At 56.0% G+C, this 18729-nt stretch overlaps 2 protein-coding genes across 3 annotated transcripts; both read left to right on the top strand.

Annotated features, from left to right (window-relative positions):
- The first annotated feature begins 260 nt into the window (after positions 1 to 260).
- Positions 261 to 14159, top strand: SH3BP1 (SH3 domain binding protein 1). 2 transcript variants are annotated; one of them, XM_064512817.1, is made up of 18 exons: positions 261 to 1005; positions 3227 to 3269; positions 4181 to 4285; positions 5248 to 5324; positions 5603 to 5714; positions 5868 to 5944; positions 6753 to 6888; positions 7323 to 7442; positions 7885 to 7975; positions 8273 to 8415; positions 8519 to 8630; positions 8723 to 8804; positions 9630 to 9710; positions 9817 to 9933; positions 10556 to 10653; positions 11758 to 11887; positions 12132 to 12241; positions 12792 to 14159. In XM_064512817.1, the coding sequence occupies exons 1-18, from the start codon at positions 944 to 946 to the stop codon at positions 13157 to 13159; spliced, it is 2064 nt and encodes a 687-aa protein (XP_064368887.1). In that variant the 5' UTR covers positions 261 to 943; the 3' UTR covers positions 13160 to 14159. The 2 variants fall into 2 exon arrangements, with proteins under 2 accessions (XP_064368887.1, XP_025968352.1); XM_026112567.2 differs by having other exon boundaries at positions 263 to 1005; positions 7374 to 7442.
- Positions 14160 to 14764: 605 nt separating this feature from the next.
- PDXP (pyridoxal phosphatase) lies at positions 14765 to 18572 on the top strand. Its single transcript, XM_026112605.2, has 2 exons — positions 14765 to 15501; positions 15972 to 18572. The coding sequence occupies exons 1-2, from the start codon at positions 14913 to 14915 to the stop codon at positions 16295 to 16297; spliced, it is 915 nt and encodes a 304-aa protein (XP_025968390.1). The 5' UTR covers positions 14765 to 14912; the 3' UTR covers positions 16298 to 18572.
- The last annotated feature ends 157 nt before the right edge of the window (positions 18573 to 18729 follow it).

Raw genomic sequence — 18729 nt, 5'->3', positions numbered from 1 at the left:
CCGCAGGGTGTAAAGCAACAGCCCTTTTCTGCAACTTTGCGGTGGGTCCAGAGAGTCTCAGCAACAGCAGGGAGGGAAAAAGCAGGGAACACAGAAGTGGCCACAGGGATGGCTTAGCACGCTGAGGAAGGGGGCCTGGCCATGCTGCATGGGGGCAGGCAGAGCGCTGTAGGCTGTTCTCCTGTTATTAGCACAACAGAGGGTCTGTCCCACAGGGAAGAGGCCAGAGATAAACCCATGAGAATGAATAGGTGCCCAAGGGGCACTAGCAGAGTTAGGGTGACAAGGTAGGGCAGGAGCTGTTGGGTACGTCAGACACCCCATGCATGCCGCTCAGCAAGCTGGCTTGGCCACAGACTGCCCTGCATCGCTGCTAGTGGTGGGGAAGGCAAGGTAAAAAAAAAAACCACCCTGGCTGAGAAAGAGAGTAAGAAACAAAGCGTGGGCCCTTCGCTCAGGCTCCGCAGCAGCTTGTGCTTGTCCTGCCTTGTTACGTGTTTGCTGTAATAATATTTCCCCTTTAAGGCTGGGCTGAAGTTATTTATACTTGTGGGGTGGTGACAGGAACACAGAGCGGAGCAGGAGCCCTGAACTGCTCTTACCTGATCTGCAGCGAGGGTGCAGAGGAGCAGTTTGAGGTGGAAGGAAACCCAGAAAAACAAGAGGGAGCAAGAGAGGGAGTTCGGCAGGGGGGAAGAGAAACCAGGCAGGGCATCCCTGGGGAGAAACGAGGGAGGGGAGAAGGCGGGAAACAGAAAGAGGGGGAACAAGGGAAGAAGGAAGGACAGCAGTAAGGAGGGAGAGGTGCTTGGGGGAAAGCAAGGGGCAGAGCAGCCCCTGGGAGTCAAGGGGCTGTGGACATCCGATGCCGAGTGTTATCTGAGAGTGCTGAGAGGGTACAGCCAAGCGAAGCAGCTCTTGTGGTCTCCTCCCATCTCTCAAGATGATGAAGAGGCAGTTTCATCGGATGCGGCAGCAACTGTCCCATCCCAGCCTCACCATCCGGTAAGGATTTCTCCGTGACCTGAGCTGATGGGCTGGGAGGGAGCAGGATGGAGCTCCCAGAGGGTTTGTGCCCACCCTGGACTGGTCTCCTGGGCTAGCCAGGGCAGAGGAAAAGGGGATAACGACCCTGGTCTTAGAGCGTCTTTAGTGCAAGCCAAGACGCTATGCTCAACTCAGCTCCCGGGTGTCCATGGAGCAGCAGGGAGGCTGCACCAGTGGTACTTGGCAGGGATGTGCTCACCAAGCCCAGCCGAGGGAGCATGGCTACCTCTCCTGTGCCCCACAAACATTGCGGCCAAATGGAAAGGGGCCCTTGGCAAGCTCAGCTCCGCTCAGGCTGGGATGCCCAGCTGCCCCCCCCTGCCCCCCTCCCCCCCCCAGCTCTGACAGCAGAGCCTGAATGGTTGCTGCCAGCAGGCAGCAATGGGGGCCATTGGGTGGGGAGGGACTCCCCTCAGAGGGACTCCCCCCTCACCACACATCTCTAGCTGTGCGGTAACTGGGAGGGTATTAGGAGCTGGGACCTCCCCCCAGGAGCCAGATGCCCAGCACAGTGCTAGCGAGCAGCCCCTGATCCGGCAATGCAGACATCCCAGGATGCCCTTTGAGGAGAGAAGCAGTAACCTGGGGCCCCTGGGGCCCCTGATCCTTGGAGAAGCCATGGAGGGCTTACAGTTTCATGTGAATTTCTCCAGCCCAGTCCCACCTCCACTGCTTCCTTATTTTTCTCTCCAACTTTCCAAAGCTCTACCCTTGCAAAACCCAGAACTGAAATTACAAGACAGGGCTGGGCCCTCCCTTCCCAGCCCCCTCACTCCTTCCTTCTACAGCCACCTCAACCTGTACACACACAGGTTCCCTACTGCTGAGGGCTGAATGGGACTCGGAGTTGTCCCCCAGGCCACCAGGGTCCTTCAGCCAGCCCAGCAGATCTGCCACAGGGAAGCAGTTCCCATAGCACGGTCGCCTCTTGCTCTTCTTGCATTTCCCAGAAGGGAGCAGGTTTCCCTTTCCCATCTCTCCTCCTTTGAGGAGAACCCCAAGCCTGTTTTGTCTCCACACTCCCAGGCTGAGGAGCCGCTCGGCTACGCTGGATGTGCCTCCCTTTCGTTTAAGGCCTGACAGGCAAAAAGTCTCAACCAGCTCATGCAGTCCAGTAGCAAGCTCTTCACCCACTGCAAAGCATCTCCTCTGTGGGCTGCAATCTCACGTGACTTTGCCTGCCTTCAAGTCAGCCACCCCCATTTCCTGTGGCTCCACAGACTTGTCCTGCATCTGTTCTTGCAGGCTGTGAAAAGAGAGAAATGTGAACTGGCCAGGCAGGGAGACAGCCCTCATGTGGGGACAGGGAAGCAGTAGTGGGAAAGCAAATGCAGGTCCCAGGGACTTAACAATGAGTGTGACCTGAAAAGCCAGGTTTCTCTTTCACAAGGAGTCACGGAATTTTGGTGGTGGTGGTGGCAGCTATTGTTTTTAAATTTGGTTTTCATCAAGATTTTCTGCTAACCAGAAGCTTCCTGGATGCCTTTGCATGATTTGCAGCTCATACTTCCTGCAAAACCAATTAGAAAGTTGGTTTCATTTAGTTGTTCCTGGGGGCTGGTGTTCATCTGAGCTTCCAGCTGACCACAGAGTTATCTGGTGTCCCTTGCTCCGGCACTGGTGACCCTGCAGCTTCCAGCCACTCTGGCCCTGGAAAACCCCTTGCAAGTATGTATGTAGGGCTCTGACAGAGGCTACCTTGGATTCGCTCTCAGCAAAGAGGTGTTTGGAGCTAGAAAGTTTAATCAGCAAAATTCCCACAAGTGCAGTGCCCTGCCAGGGGCCCTCTCCCTGAAAAACAGGCCATGTCAAGACATTTTGAGCTGGGTGCTCTGAATCAGGATTCCTATCTGAAATCATACTCTTGCTTTGGGGAGCCACCAGCTGCAGGTGCTGTTGCACCTATCTGTCTGGGCATCCCACTCTTCTTATGTTCATCTTTCTAGGGGATGGGAAGTCTGCTGGCCAGCAAGGTTGGCTGCTTTTCCCTGATCCTGATGTCCTCTTCTCCTGGGCTCATTCTGCCTGTAACCTTGCACATGATGGTCCAGGCCACAGCCAGTATCTTCTGCTCCCTGAAGCCATGAACAAAGAGAGGTGAAACAAATAAGGACCTGCCTTCCCAGGCAGGCCAGGTCGAGGGTACTCCATCTGCTAATGGCTCCTTCTTCTTCTGCAGAGCCCAAGAATCAACTGAGCTCCTGACAGAAGATTTGCTGCAGGTGAGATGTGGGCTTGGTTGCCAGGCGTGTGCCTGCTTGTGCTTGTGTGTGGGAACATGTCCTGTTCCCGCCTGTGATTTGCCCAGCCGGTATGTCCAAGCCACAGGGCCAGGATCTCCCTGTGTGCCAGAGGGCGACTCCAGGACCATAGCGAGAGGTTCGGATAAGCACCAAACAATCCATCATGGCTTTGCCTGGCCCTTGCTCTTTGCTGTGCTGAGCTGTTCCTGTCACAGCAGCTTTTACTTGCAGCCTAGCTGTGCTAGAGAGTGGTGTTACAACATGCCCCCAACCACAGGAACGCGGTGTTCGCTTCAGCACCCTCAGACCAAGTCACATCATGACCGCATTGAGGAAACAACAGGCTTGTGCCACAGAAAAGGGCTTCCCTAGCTGCCTACGCAGGGACGAGCCCTGCAGCCTGATCCAAGCCTGTGATGGCACCAGCCTTGACTGGGAGCCACACTCCTGTTTGCCCTGGACATGAGATGTGCTGGGCTCTGGCAAGATGCTGTGCTAGTTCAGGTCCTGGACCCAGAGGCAGTGTGTGCCAAGCTGAGGTTGGCTTGTGGACAGATGGTCCCAGGGCCCTGGCATTGTGCTGCAGGGTCACAAGGTTTGCTTCCGCGCCAGTGGCTTGGCTGACACTAGCGGAAAGGTGCCACAGTACTGCCAAGGTGAGGGGAGGCCAGGAGAGCCTCAGCAGCAGGACAGCAGGAAGGCAAACAAGGCCTGCAGGGTTTCACCCCTTGAGTGACATGGCTAATGGCAAAAGGCAGAGGGGACATTTGCTCACACTGGGAGAAGAGACGCTGCTCCTGCTGAGAGACACATGGGGCCAGCTGTCCCTGGGCAGGGCTATCCTGGTGGCTTGGCGACAGGGCTTCGCCATCCCACCCTTCCACCTCCAGATCGAGCAGAGGATTGAGCCAGCCAAGCGAGCGGCTCACAGCGTGTCCAAGAGGCTCCAGGCCTGTCTGCAGGGGCAGTGTGGGTCAGAGATGGACAAGCGAGTGGTGAGTACAGTCCTCCCCACCATGCCACTCCCCATGTTTACCCCTGCTCTGCACCCCACCAGCAAAGGGGATGCCATACCCCTGCCTCCATGGCCAGCCTTGGCTCTGCATAAGGGTGGCTAGGGCGGTGCAGCCCAAAGGTGCACCTAACCCAGGTCCTGCCTCCCGCAGCAACCACCAGCAAATGCCCAGTGTGAGCAGAGCAGGGCAAGTGTTCCCTGGACACTCTCTCAGCCACCAGTGGTTTGAGGCCAAGGTGCTTCCGGGGCCAGAGACCATGTTTTTGTTTTTAATAACCCTCTGGAAAACTTTTGCCCGTGTTACTTTTTGAATCCCTGTGAACCTTTCGCATCCACAGCACCCTGCAGTGAGAAGCACCACAGTGCAACTGGGCACAGTGTGCACAACTGCTTCCTCTTCTTTGAGCTGAACTTGCCACCCTGTTTCCAACTGATGCTCACCAGCTCTTGTCTGGAAAGCAGCTGCAAACAGTCAGTCCCCCTTCATTCTCCCTAGGCACCCCATGATTTTGTAGACCCATCTCCTTGCCAGCCTAATAAGCCCTAGCTTGGTTACTCATTCTTGTTTAGGAAACTGTTCTGTCCATTTAAACATGGCAGGGCTGGGCTTGGAGGAGGTCTCCATCAGTTCCACAGTCCTCCACAGCAGGCTATGTTAGAGAAGGCAGGAGGATTTCTAAGCAGTTATGGAGCCTCGGTGAAGCTAATTGGATCCTGGCTTTGTCTGAAGGCACATCAGAAAGACAGAGATGGTCCTTCCTCAGGCCTCAAGGCCAGTGGGGTTGGGTGGGCTAGGGGAAGATGTGGGGGTCCAGCTCAGGGCTTGGAGGCTGGTCAGCCCTTGCTCCTGGGTGGTAATGGTGGTAGTGCTGTGCCTTGGGAGCAGGGAGCTGCCACACATCGGCTCATCATATCCTTTCCAAAATCATTGTCTCTGTGCAGAAGAAGCTGCCCTTGATGGCTCTGTCCACAACAATGGCTGAGAGTTTCAAGGAATTAGACACAGAGTCTAGCCTTGGGTAAGTGCCGGTGGGGGAAATGGCCAGGGGTGACCCTGAAAGATGCCAAATCCTGGCAGAGCCACTGTCTCCAAGCTGAGCTGTCAAACTCCCTGCTCAGAGCACAGCAGGGACCCTCACCAAACACTAGTGTAAGCACAGAAGAGGGGACAACCATTGCCTTTGGTTTGCAAGTGCAGAAGGGGCCAGGGACTGGGTCCCCCCATCTGCCCCTCATGGGTATGGGTACACAGAAGGGTGTTCGCTCTGGCCTGCAGTCATTTCATCTCCTCATGCAGGAGAGCCCTGGAGATGGGCTGTTGCATACAGAGCACGCTGGCCAAAATCCTGGCTGAGTTTGAGATCGCCCTGGAGCGCGACGTCCTGCAGCCACTGAACAAGCTCAGCGAGGTAGCCCTGGCCGCCCTCCCTCCTCTGCTCTCCCTGTCCTGCCTTCCCCTTCCTGCACTCCTCTTCCCACTCTGGCTCTCTTTACCCCAAGCCTCCTCGCATGCCCCAGGCAGGGCAGGCTCAGTGACGCCCTCTCTGGCCCCACTCTCCCAGGAAGAGCTTCCCATCATCCTGAAGCGCAAGAAGACACTGCAGAAGTTGATCTCCGACTGGAATGCCATCAAGAGCAGGTACGGGGCATGGAGAGGCACTGGGTGGTGAAGGGGCATGCCATGGCAGAGAATGGGGCACGCTGGGCACAGCCCATTCTCCCAGACTGAAGGAAAGAGGAAGATGACTGCACGCTGCTAGCACGGTGAGGCCAGGGGAGTGAATTTCCCAGGGCCTGGGGTGACGTTAAAGAGGCAGTAGCTTACCTCTAGCTCCATGTAATGTAAGCTCCCAGTCAGCCCTTCTCTGTGGGTGCATCCAGACCTGGTCTGAACTGCCAGCTTGACTGCACAGGAGAGAACAGCAATGCCAGTGCTGAAGGCAGCAAATTGCCACATCACCACTTGGTGCAGCTGGAGTCACCATGCTCTGACTGTTCCTGGGTATCCGAGGCCTCCCAGCCCAGGATCAGCAAATGGCAGGAGTGGGGTGTTTTTCTGGGAGAGCAGGGCAGTGGTGAGCCTCTGATAGTTCATTTCCACCCTGCTCACCATGCCTCATGGGCTCCCTTTGGCTGGAGGGATGAAAGAAGAGGGGAGATTGGGGCCTCTTGGAAACATGACATGGAAAGGGTCCTCCAGACCCCAGCTGTGTCAGGAAGCCATGCTGAATACCCTCTTCTTAACTGGATCATGCTCCCTGATGCAGCAGCAATTTTTCCTCCTGGTTAAGTAAAGTGGAGCACTGGCTGGCCTAGGATAACCACCTCAGAGCACTACAGCGGCCTCCCATCCCCACCGAGGCCCCCATACCCTCCCTTCACACCTGTCCCATCCAGTGTCCCTCTGTCACTGACACTGGATGTGGCTCTCCTTTCCCATCTGAAAGGCTGAACCAAGCTGCCAAGAGTTCCAGTAACAGCACAAGCACCGGCACTGGCCCTGGGGCATCTTCTGCTGCCAACAAACTGGAGAACTTGAAGGAAGAGGAGGAGGAGGTGAAGAGGAAGGTGGAGCAGTGCAAGGTGAGAACAGCCACCGTGGTGGGGCTGCTCCAGGGCTGGAGACCTGTTCGGCTCCAGTGGCACCATCCAGGGCAACCCCCACACCAAGCTGGGCAGCAACACAGCCAGAACAATGCAGCTGGCACATCTCACCCTCTGAAAGCAAATGGGTCCCTTGAGGAGCAGAAGTTGGGAGATACCCAAGCCCAGGGAAGGAGAAGAGTAAAGGACTGCAACCACAGCTGCTGCAGAGAGGAGGCTCCAAGGGTTGGAGCAGGGAGCTTATGAGATCTCCCCAGGCTGGGACCCAGCCTCATAGTCAGGGCTGCCTCACCAGCTGCCCTCCCAGGACACCAGGAGCCCCTTTCTTGGGGAGCATGCTGTCTGAGCAGCTCATGGTACAAACAAGGGGCACAGCTCATGCGGGCTTCGTGACGGCAGACCCTCTTCCTCAGGGAGCCAAGGATGAGGTGGAAGGTTGCTCTTTGCTGTCTCTCCTCCCCCAGGATGAGTACATGGCTGACCTCTACCACTTCTCCACTAAAGAGGACAGCTACGCCAGCTACTTCATCAGAGTAAGTCCTGACCTCCTGCTTTCACACCCCTGCTTAGCACATGAACGTCTCCTAGGGTATATCCAGGGCACAAGCCTTGCCCCTGTCCACATCGAGTCCTCCAGCCAGGGCAGGGGAGAGTCCTCACACACCAGCAGATGCTCGAAGTAGGGCTTTGCCTCCACACACTGCAGCTGCATGCTGCCACTAGCGCCGACTGCAAACAGGGCGGCTTGGCCCATTTACCCCCACTCTCCAGTTTGCTCCCTACCCCTCAGCACTGACACAGTCCCATGTACCCTGGGGAAAAGGGGAGGGGCCCTTGCAACTCCCCTTTTTACTCCTCCAGGATCTTTGCTTTTCCTCCTCCTGTCTCCATGCCGGTGCAGTATCCGAGGATGGGGTCTCTCTGAGAGGGGCCAGTGCTGAACTGAGGGCTGTCTGTGTGTGCTCTGTCTACCAGCTGATGGAAATCCAAGCCCAGTACCACCGGCAGTCCCTAGGATCTCTGGACTCTGCTCTGGCAGAGCTGAAGGAAGCCCACAACCAGACAGGTACCACCTTGCTCTCCATGCAGCCTGGGGTGGGCTATGGCCGACCCCAGGGGATGTGAGTGTGGCTAGTAAGCTGAGAAAGGCAGATTTTTCCCTCTCGCTGCTGCCTCCTACACTGGGCTGGTGGGAAGAGAGATTGGAGGCTGAGGAGGAGGGTTGGTGTTCCTGCCCATTGTGCCTCTGCCCTTGCCTAGCAAGACCCAACTCAGAGCAAGACATCGCTGCTCCAACAGTGATCAGATTCCACTGGGGCCACAGCTGCCTCCAGGCCTCCCGACATTTCCTCCTCTCTTCCAGAGCCCTCCTTTACTGCAGACACACCAGTCACAGGGTATTACGGCGTGTCCCTAGAGACGCACCTCAAGAGCTTGGGCCGGGAGATTGCGCTCCCCATCGAGGCCTGCGTCATGATGTTGCTGGCCTCAGGCATGAGGGAGGAGGTAGGCATCACTTATGACCCCTTAGCCTGCCCCATGCCCCACTCCCCCAAAATGAAGTCAGGGCCAGCCCCGTACATCCTTTCACTCTTTGCCTCATCCCCAGGGACTCTTCCGGCTGGCAGCAGGTGCCTCGGTGCTGAGGAAGCTGAAGAGCAGCTTGGCCAGTGGCTCCAACACCCTGGAGGAGTTCTATGCAGACCCCCACGCTGTGGCCGGTGAGTGCCAGCACCACGGAGAAGGTCATGGGGTGGCAGGCCCTGCTGCCCCACTGTCTCCAGCACAGTCCCCACTCCCCCTTCCCTCCCAGGTGCACTGAAATCCTACCTGCGGGAGCTGCCCCAACCTCTGATGACCTTCGAGCTCTACGACGAATGGGTCAAAGTGGCCAGGTAGGTCAGAGAGGAGAGACAGAAAAGCCCGATGGAGTGAAAAAAGCCCACTGCCATCCCCCTTTGCCTTTCCTGGCACTGAAAGCAGGGCTGCTCAGCTTCATTTTTCACAAGAGAAGACAAAAACACAGCTCCTGGTCCAGCTGCCATTTCTATTTGATGCACAGCAGAAATTCAGATGGCCTATAATCTCATCTTGGATTTAAAAATGAGAATAGCAGTAAAAACAAGTAGGGAAGGAGGGAGGGTTGCAACCTTTTACTGCACTGACAGCTTTCTGCTTAGCATGTAAAGACCACATTGGCCTTGGCTAAAATGGTGTCTCAAAAGCATGAGCCCCTTCCCATCTCCCAGGCCTGTCAACTCACTAGCTATTTGGCCTGTTGCTTTCGAGATGGAAGGAGTGATGGAGGAAATACAGAAAAAAAAGCTGGGGAAAGGGCACAAGAAGAGCAAATCCTGGAAAGGGGCAGGAGCATCTTTCTAAGGGGATCGGCTCATTGCCAAACCCATGTAGTCCTCATGAAAGAGGATTACTACTCACAGAAGGGCTGTGCTCTCTCCAAGGCTCATCCACAAGCTATATTCATATCATAGTAAATCCCTTTGGGCATTTGGGGTAGTATTTTGTCCTCTGTGGATGCATGGCCCACATGAGCCAATAAATGTAGCAGCATTTGGCCTTCTCCCCTCAGGGCATCTGCTGTCCCAGGGCTGTGGCCCACACGGCGTGGCCAGCATCAGCCTTTCTCCCTTGTGCACCATGCCCATCTTTGTTGCATGGAGTGGGCCAAGCTCTCCTCTCCTCCCTCCTCTCTCTCGCAGCTTCAAGGACTTTGATGGCCGAGTACAGAGTCTCCGAGACACCTGCAGTCGCCTGCCCCAGGAGAACTACAATAATTTAAGGTGTTTTGCGGGGATGGGGTTATTTTTCCCCATGCAGTCACCAGGGGCAGCCATTCTCTTCCTCAAGCCATACTTACTGCCATCCCACCCTCTTTTTACCGCACAGGTATCTGATCAAGTTTTTAGCCAAGCTGGCCGAACACCAGGAGGTAAATAAAATGACCCCCAGCAACATTGCCATTGTGCTGGGCCCCAACCTGCTCTGGGCGCAGCAGAGCACAGGGTAAGACTGCGTTGACTCCGTGGGGTAGGAAGCAGCTCCTCTGCCTTGCAAAAGGTTTTTTCCTGATCCTGCAGGCCACCTGCACCTCCTCCATCCTTAGGTCTGTCCCTCATCTGCTGCCATTCTGGAGCATCACATTCCCTCCCCAAGCTCACGTTCTCTTAGCCAGTCTGCAAAGCAGCAGACATGCCTTCCCCACAGCTCTACATTCACCCCCACTGTCCTGCATCCAGGCCCCCAAGTGTCTCTCTCTGATGTCCCCTTAGCCTCTCAGTCCTCCCTCACTCTGTAGTCTCCTCCAGAGCCATCCCAGGCCTGGCATCTCCTACACAAATCTCTGTACACCCCCAGCCTGTTATCCACACCTGGCCCTTATACACCTGCCTGCCTGCCAGCCTCCACTCTTCCACTGAGGTGCACAGAACAAAAGGCTGAGCCCTAGGCCACTTGTGACATGGATGACCTCCAACTGGGTTGGAAGCCAAGTTGCCAGGATGGAGAACAGGGCCCACTTCCCCTGAGCTGTCTCTTCTTCAGGCCTCTGCCCCCCCGGGAATTAACATAAAATGGGTTAATTCCCTTTAAAACCTTTCCTGATGCCTCCCCCACCTCTGTCTCTCAGAGATCCCATGCAACTGGACTTGGCCTCGGTCTCTTCCATCCAGGTGGTGGGCATTGTGGAAGCGCTCATCCAAAACGCGGACACCCTCTTCCCCGGAGGTAGGACCAATGTTTCTCTCTGCCCTTCCTTCCTTGGGGAGCAGCAACAGAGGGTGAAGAGCACATAGAAAAGGCACTGGGTCCCACTGCAATTGCAAAGAGCAAGGGGATAGACGAAGAGCATCCCATGTTGGTCGGTTCTGTCATGTCCATTTGTGGCTGCTGCAGAAGGGGCTTGCAGCAGAGCACAGGAGCTCTGTTTATCTGCAGTCTATGTTTGCAGCAGGGCAGCCAGCAAAATGAGCCAAATCCCTGCCTGCTTTTATATAACCTGATCAAACTGGAGGCTCAGATCCTGCTCTGGGAAAGGCAAGGGTTTCTAATCCCCTTGTCCACTGTGTTCAGAGCACCCTCACAGATGGGGCATTTAACCTCAGTGGGGAGTTGGTATCCATCGAGCTTGGAGCTCAGGGGGACTGTGAGTCAAGGGCTCAGTGGGAAGGGAGCAAGAGGGAGCAAGGGATCAAGATTTTGCCTCTGAGACCTGCCATTTTGGGCTTGGTCCAAGTTCCCAGCTCGGCCAAGCTTGTGTCTCCTAGAGGTACCCTCATGTTGATCTGCTGAACGCAGGTGTGTCTGAGCCACAAGCTTGTGGTTTGTGCCTAGCTGGGGACTGTAACCCTGCTTCAAGCTCTGTATAAAAGCAAACCATCTCTCTTCCACCCTTCCTGCTCATGCCCTCAGACACCAGAGGACTCGTGGAAGAGAGCCCTAGAAGCAACATCAGTCTGCAGGGAGGCCAGCAGTCCCATCAAGGGGGGCTGCTGCCCCTACTCTGCCCATGGGTCTCTGCCCCCCAAAACAAAGTGCTGGGGCTATGTGGGAGGAGGAAGGGAAAAGGACATTTTCTATTCCCAAGAGAGGTCGATCCCCAGGGCCAGGCTATCCTTGCGACCTCAGACAAGCTGAGGTACCAGTCAGGAGGAAGGAAGCGGGGGTCTGTGCAAGGAGGAAGGCGGGCTCTGGAGACTCCTCCATGGCTGGGCTATACCCACCCACAGCCTGCTCTGATTCCTAGCCTTAGGATGAGCCTTGTGCGGCATTTGGCATAGCTTTGCTTCTAGCACAGTTTCCTCAGGGCTTCCTTCCTTTCTCTCTACCTAGAGATAGATTTCAACGTCTCAGGCATGTTCACACCACCTGCGAATGCTGTACTTAGCGAGGCCAGCGCGGTAGAGGAGTCGTCTCCCAAGTCCCCACCAGCCAGCACCCCTGCTCTCCCAGCTGAAGAAGTGTAAGTCTGGCAGGAGCTGGCAACTTTGGCTGTCCCGGCCCTCCTCAGACAGCTCTTCTCCCTCCCCATCCCACCCCACGCCATGCACACATATCTTCGCACATAGCCTGGCCTACGCATGAGGTGCCTCATGCCAAGGACCAACTGTGCCCCATGGAGGCGCTGATTCCCACTATCAGCAGGATACACTGACTTCCACTGTCAGCAAGAAAACCAAAGCCTGACTTGCCTCTTTTTCCCACAGCACAAGAGATTCCAAGATGAATTCTCAGCCAGCTTCCCCAAAGGTGACCAGACCTTCTGAAGCTGCAGGGCTGCTGGCCCCAACGCCAGCTGATGACACCACCCGCAAAGGTTAGGCCATGGAGCAGGAGGCCCCACACCACATACTAGGATGCTGACAATGCTTAGGAGATATCCACAGGGCCTGACAACCCCAATGCCATGTTCTCTGGTTGCCGTCATCCCATCACACCCCAGAAGAAAGGGTGCTGTAGGCTGCCCCTGTTGCTGAATGGGAGGGGAAGGGCCTGTGGCCAGACTGTGTAGGTGGCATTCCAGCCCTCATTTCGTGTTTTCCATCCCAGCCAAGGTAGGACCATGGGATGGACATGGCTGGCCCTCTGGTGGAAGAAACTCCCTTCTTTCAGAGCCATCAAAGCTCAGGGTCTCTTGTGGAGGAAAGGAGGAAGGAAAAGCCCCCAAAGCTGGTGGGTGCTCTGTCCTCCCAGCTCAGTGCTCCAGGATGGGATTGAGAAGCCAGGCAAGGGGCAGTGTGTCCATCAGTCTGTCAGGTCTGAGGCCCTGCATGTGATTCGTGACCAGCACTGTGACCCCCTCTCCCCTGGGGATGCGGTAAGACCTGTGCTGAGGGGAAACCAGCCCACCTTGGCTTTCTTTCCAGGCAAGCGCCCGGCTCCTGCCCGGCCCACGGTGCCACCGCCGCCTGTGGCCCAGCCCCGCAGCTCAGCTCCCACCTCAGCGGCCCCTGAGCACACAACTGGTCCCAAAGCCCTGCCACGACGGATGGCTGGGGGCCCCAGTCGAGCCCCCTCTGTCCCCCCACCGCTGCCTCCGCAGCCAACACGCCGCCAGAGCCGTAACGGCCCACAGGCCCCTATGCCTCCCACCAGCGAAGCTGGTGCCACACCTGACATGGAGACCACCACGGACTGTGACCTGGGAGCTGCCAACAGGCAGTCGCTGTCTCCGGGAGGAAGGAGTCCCCCAGTGGCATCTCAGCCAGCGGGCCAGGCCTCAGAGAATGACTGAGCAGGGCAGGGGGACTCAGGGGCACTGGCTCTCCTGTCCTTCTGCAGCAGGTCTGGGGAAGATGGGGTCCAGTGCCCCTCCAGGATCTCCTTCCCTTCCTGTGGCCGAGCATCTGGCAAGAGTGCAAGGGGAGCTCTGTGAAGACGCCTGGGTGGCACAAGGGACAATGCGCCCTCAGCTCCTTCCTCCGCTGCCTTGGTTCATCCTGAGCACAGACCCTTTATGTGCTTCTCCCTCTCTTTCCATCTCTGTCTCCAAAGATCTTTGCTCCTTTCATCACTGCTTAGCATTGCCATGTCCCCATTACCACAAGCACAGGTCGACTTTCCCTCTTCCCGTCTGATTGGCATGAACTTCCCATCACGACACACACCTGAACCTCAGCTCCTGGAGAGCCTTGCTGCGTTTCGGGGCACTGCCACTACCGGCAAGAAACCTCTCCCTGCCCAGGCCCATATCTCTGATCCTGAGTGGTCCTGTTGAGCCACCCAGCATTGTGGGGGGTGGTCAGGGATCATTCCAGTCTGTTCCTCAGATTACTGTTAGGGTACTTGGTGGTGAGGGCCCAGATGCTGTGTTTCTCCTGGGGTTACCTCTCATGGCCACTTTGAAGAGTCTTTCAGCCCTCCAGAAAGAGTTGTTCAAGGCTGTGCCTTATCCACTTTCTTTTCCAAAACTTCACCCTAATTTACTGCCCTGATGCTCTCTAAACCCTGGAGCACATTGCGGGGGGGAGACTCTAAGACATATTTGTGATATTTAGACATCAGGTGGGAAATGCATCACCAGGCGGAGACCAGCTGCTTCTGGCTTCAGAAGCATTTTGGCACAGAAAGCCTAGCTCCAGAGGCTCATACAGTTGTTTACAGGTGCAAAGCAGTAATTCTAAACCTTGATGTCTAATTTTGCCTTAAAATGTCTTGTGCTCTACCTAGGAATTGATATGGCTGATTTTACAGCGAAAGTTTTTAAAATGCACACGTGTGCAAACACACACACACATTGCAACTAAATTATTTGAGAGTTGGTGTCAAAATTACACATTGGTGTAACTGAGCACAGCATATTTTGTGGCCCGTAATGTTAGAGGCCAGCCGGGAGGAGGGCGACAGGGGGTGCTTCCAACAGGAACATAAACATGGCTGCTGTGGTGTGCTGCACTGGCAGGGCATGGATCAGCAGGGTGAGGAAGATGGGAGGCACTTCTGCGCCGAGAGGGACAAGGGCTCCGGGGCTAACGGGGTCTCCAGGGCCTGCTCCCCCGCGGCCTGCTCGCCACAGGCCTCCACGGCCACCATGGGGCGCCATGCTCCCGCGCGTTGCCATGGGCATACCCGGGGGCAGAGGTATCTTGGGAGGGGGACTTTAGCCATTACGCAAGCGCAGTCAGGCTTTACCGCGCCTCTTGGCCGTCTTTCTGAGCAGCTAATAGGGGAAAGGGGCTGCCACTCCCGGGACCCGCCTCCCGCCGCAAGTGTCTCACTGCTCTCCGCGTCACTCACCCCCCCACCCCTTCCCCTCGAGGTGACGGGGCAGTGCCGCTGTCACTCTGCGCTCCCTCCACCTCCCATTGGTTCTCGCGCTCGGCGGGCGGTGCTGCGGGCGGGCCGAGCGCGGGCCGCCGTCCGGGCGGCGGCGCGCCGATTGGCGCCGCAGCGGGGTGGCGCGCGGCGGCCGTTGACGGTGGTTGGCGGCGGCGGCGCGCTGATTGGCGGGGCGGCGCGCGGCGGCTGTTGGGACGCTTGACAGCGGCATGGCGGGCTGCCGGCGGCTGAGCGGCGCGGGCCTGCGCGAGGTGCTGGGCCCGGCGCAAGGGCTGCTCTTCGACTGCGACGGTGTGCTGTGGGCGGGCGAGCGGGCCGTGCCGGGGGCCCCCGAGCTGCTGGAGCGGCTGCGGCGCAGCGGCAAGGCCACGCTCTTCGTCAGCAACAACAGCCGCCGCTCCGTGGCCGAGCTGGAGCGGCGCTTCAGCCGCCTCGGCTTCCGCGGCGTCCGCGCTGAGCAGGTCTTCAGCTCCGCACTCTGCTCCGCGCTCTTCCTCCGCCAGCGCCTCCTCGGCAGCGGCGGCGGCGACGGCGACGGCGGGCCCGGCCGTGTCTTCGTGCTGGGCGGCGAGGGGCTGCGCGGCGAGGTGCGCGACGCCGGGCTGCGCCTGGCGGGCGAGGGCGAGCTGGGCTCCGGCGGCACCGAGCCAGTGCGCGCTGTCCTGGTGGGCTACGACGACCAGTTCACCTTTGCCAAGCTGGCGCAGGCCTGCGGTTATCTGCGCGACCCGCAGTGCCTCCTGGTGGCCACCGACCCCGACCCCTGGCACCCTCTCAGCGACGGCCAGCGCACCCCCGGTGAGCCCCCCCTCTCCGCCCTTCCTTGCCCGGGGGAGCGGTGCCAGTCGGCCATGTTGTCCCCGGGTTTCTCCCACAGCCTGTCCCTCTGTTCGGCCTAGGGGTGGCGGATGCGTGGGGCCGAGGCCTCACCAGGTTTGACCACTGACTCCCCATCGGGTTTGCCCCGTTGACCAGGCCTGTTGCTGCCTCCTCAGTGGTACCACTCTGGGAGCTGGCACAGGTTTTAGTGGAAGGGTCGGCCCCTGTGGGATTTGCTATGCAGAGCTTGGATGAGACAGTTTGCTATGCAACAGGACAGGCTGTGGCTCTCCCATGCATCTCTAAGAGATTCAGGATCTCACAGGGATGCTGTGTTGCTAGCACTCCACAGCCTACATAGTCATCCTCTCACATAACGCAAAATGCTGGGCTGCCTGTAGCCAGTGTATGGCTTAGCTTGCAGCTATTTCTTTTTCTCCTTCTCCCAGGGACAGGCAGCCTCACAGCAGCAGTGGAAACTGCCTCTGGCCGCAAGGCACTGGTGGTGGGGAAGCCGAACACGTACATGTTTGATTGCATCGTGGAGCGTTTTGGCGTAGACCCCTCCCGCACCCTCATGGTTGGAGACCGTCTGGAGACAGATATCCTCTTCGGCAAGAACTGCGGCCTCTCCACCATCCTTACCCTGACAGGTGTCTCCCGCCTGGAAGAGGCACAGGCCTATATGGCCAGTGACAGCGCTGCTGCCAAGGATCTCGTGCCCAATTACTATGTGGACAGCATTGCAGACTTGATACCAGGCCTGGATGAGTAGCATTCAGTACATGTGAGGGGAAAGTGATTGGGTTCCTCATCCCAGATCTCCGTCTGTTCCTGTTTCTCTTTCTCTCTTCCTGCCCTATTTCCTCAATTCCTGTTTTTTTCACATTCCAGTACCCCTTTTTAGGGGCAAAGGGTGTGGGGGAAGGAGGGGACAGTGTTCAAGTTGTCTCCTTTCTGCAGAAAGCTATCCATGATAGACAGAATCCTTCTTTCCCTCTTATGCCAGCTGCCAGCATCTCTGAAAGAGAGCTGGAGGCCTTGAGGCTGGTGGGAGCCAAATCAGAGTCCGTTTGTGGCTTCTCCCCCTGCAGCGGTTAGGGACCGGCTGTCTTGATTTATTTTTCTCTTAGATAACCAGTGGCGGCCTTTTACTGCTGTCCCTTCCCTCATGTAGCTCTTGACTTCTGACCTGCAGCCCCTGCACTTCTTGCAGTAACCCCCTCCTTGCCAGGGTATCAGCTGTCTTGTCGCCCACTCTGTCTCCATCAGTGCCAGGGCCTGCGGAAGGAGCATGTCAGGGTTCTGAAGCGATGAATGAGACCCTCCCACAGCCACAAGTGAAAGGGAGCATCATCTCTTCTCTCCCCTGTTCCTCAAAGATCTTTTTCCCCTCCACCCCTCTCCCTGCTCTGATTCAGTTAATAACTATGTCAGTGTCTGTTTGGAGGACTGTAGAAAGAGAAGACTGTCCTTTTCTGTGCCAAACCATTCAGGCAAGCTGTGACTGTGCACAGTGGTTCCGTGATTGGTTTTTTTGTTTTTTTTTTTTGTTGTTGTTTGTTTGTTTTTTAACCCCAGCATCCTCTCCCAAGGGGCTTGTGGAAGGGGAGAGGGCTTCTAGACCAAGAAAGCACAGCAGTGGTGAACTATGTGGCTTTCCCCTTTCCCCCTCAGTGGATTTTGCCATAGCATGGTGAAAGAAGAGGGCCGATGGGGGTCTGTGCTCCAACTGCTGGTGTGCAGGTGAGGTGTTGTTGGTATTGTCACTGCTGTGAATGCATCACAGCTCTCAAAGTCATTCCTTGCTGCTTTGTCTTTCTACTTTTTTAATTTATTGATCTTATTTATTGAACTTATTTATTGTTCAAATATTGTATTATTTGTATAGATTATGCTGAATGGTTGTGCCAAGGGGACAGGGGGCAGTGCCTTTGGGCCTCACTTTACTGTCCCTGTCCCATGTTGATGTTCTTACACTCACCATGTCTCTGTATATAATAAAGTGTGAGTGTAAGCTGGAAATGGCCTCCTTTTTTGCCTGTGGTCCATGCTGGGCTGGACCCATCAAGCTGGGAATGACCTGGGCATCTCTGAGCCATTTGAGACTCCATCCGAGCAGGACATGGAAAGACTTTTCCTTTCTCAGAAGGGTCCTGCTAGGTAGGCAGAAGAGGGATGGACAATATCTTGTGGACAGTGTTTTCCCTTCTTAGGCTATTGTTTCCTTCTGCCTTTTACTGAGGGCTGGTCTCAAAATACACAGCTTGAAACTAGGGTGCAAGTGGCCCATGGGGCTATTGCATAGGGCAGACAGCTGAATGGTGTCTGGCCAGGTGAATGAGGGCAGTGAGCGATGTGAACTTTGCCCAGTTCCTTTTTGCTTCCCAGCAAGGCTGACTCTTCGCCAGGAAATGGAGATTTCTTGTGCTAAGCATGTGAAGTCTGCCAGCTGTTAGTCAGGTGGCCCTCTTCCATCCATATGGCCATACGCAGTGGTGCCCAGCTCTTGCGCATGTGGGACAGGGGTAGCGGCGAGGTGTAATATCCGTTGCCTTGATCTGGCTGAGGGAGGGCAAAGAACTGCTCCAGTAAGGCTGCTGTAACACTTCTCAGCAACACTAAGCTTTGAGTTAGGGGAAAATACTGGACTGGCAGTCACTGCTTGCCTTGCTCTGTGTCCTCTTGCTTGTTAGTTTGGCTGTGATCCTAGGCAGGAGGGATAAAATACAGTCTGGGTAAGAAAAGTGGTTGAAATCCTTTGAATGTACTTTGTCCCCTGCCTCATGAGGGATCAAATCCTACCCTTACTCTGTCAAACCTTTTTAATGGCTGTCTACTGATAACCAAGCATCTAATTTTCCACTTTGATAGATAAGTTGTTTAGATGGACAGCTGACCTACATATAACTTGTTACTATATTAGGTCATGTGGTAGAACTAGATGCAACTTAATGGCCTTAGGATAATTCCGTTTGTTGAATGTGTCTTTTTTCAAGTTAACTTAGGAGATGGGCCTCCAAATAAAAGAATATCCAGGCTTCAAACACTCCAAAGACTGACTGTGTCATCTTAGTTAGTCCCCTTTGTGTGTGTCTGTCTCTTCCCTTTGTCTCTCCTGTCTCCAATTAGACAACCAGAGGAATGGTACTCGCTTAATGAGTGTCTGATCAACACTTGCATCACCAAGCAGAGCAAGGTTAAGAC

Source organism: Dromaius novaehollandiae, chromosome 1 (genome assembly GCF_036370855.1).
Source record: "Dromaius novaehollandiae isolate bDroNov1 chromosome 1, bDroNov1.hap1, whole genome shotgun sequence".
In the NCBI taxonomy this organism is placed as follows: domain Eukaryota; kingdom Metazoa; phylum Chordata; class Aves; order Casuariiformes; family Dromaiidae; genus Dromaius; species Dromaius novaehollandiae.
Note: the sequence above shows the minus strand (reverse complement) of the source record. Positions and strands in the feature narration are given on the sequence as shown.

Excerpts from the sequence above, each read along its gene's own strand:
- SH3BP1 (XM_064512817.1), top strand. The coding sequence starts at position 944 with ATGATGAAGAGGCAGTTTCATCGGATGCGGCAGCAACTGTCCCATCCC. Across the intron at positions 5,945-6,752 it reads TGGAATGCCATCAAGAGCAG|GCTGAACCAAGCTGCCAAGA; the intron begins GTACGGGGCATG and ends CCCATCTGAAAG. Across the intron at positions 9,711-9,816 it reads GAGAACTACAATAATTTAAG|GTATCTGATCAAGTTTTTAG; the intron begins GTGTTTTGCGGG and ends TTTACCGCACAG.
- PDXP (XM_026112605.2), top strand. The coding sequence starts at position 14,913 with ATGGCGGGCTGCCGGCGGCTGAGCGGCGCGGGCCTGCGCGAGGTGCTG. Across the intron at positions 15,502-15,971 it reads CGACGGCCAGCGCACCCCCG|GGACAGGCAGCCTCACAGCA; the intron begins GTGAGCCCCCCC and ends TCCTTCTCCCAG.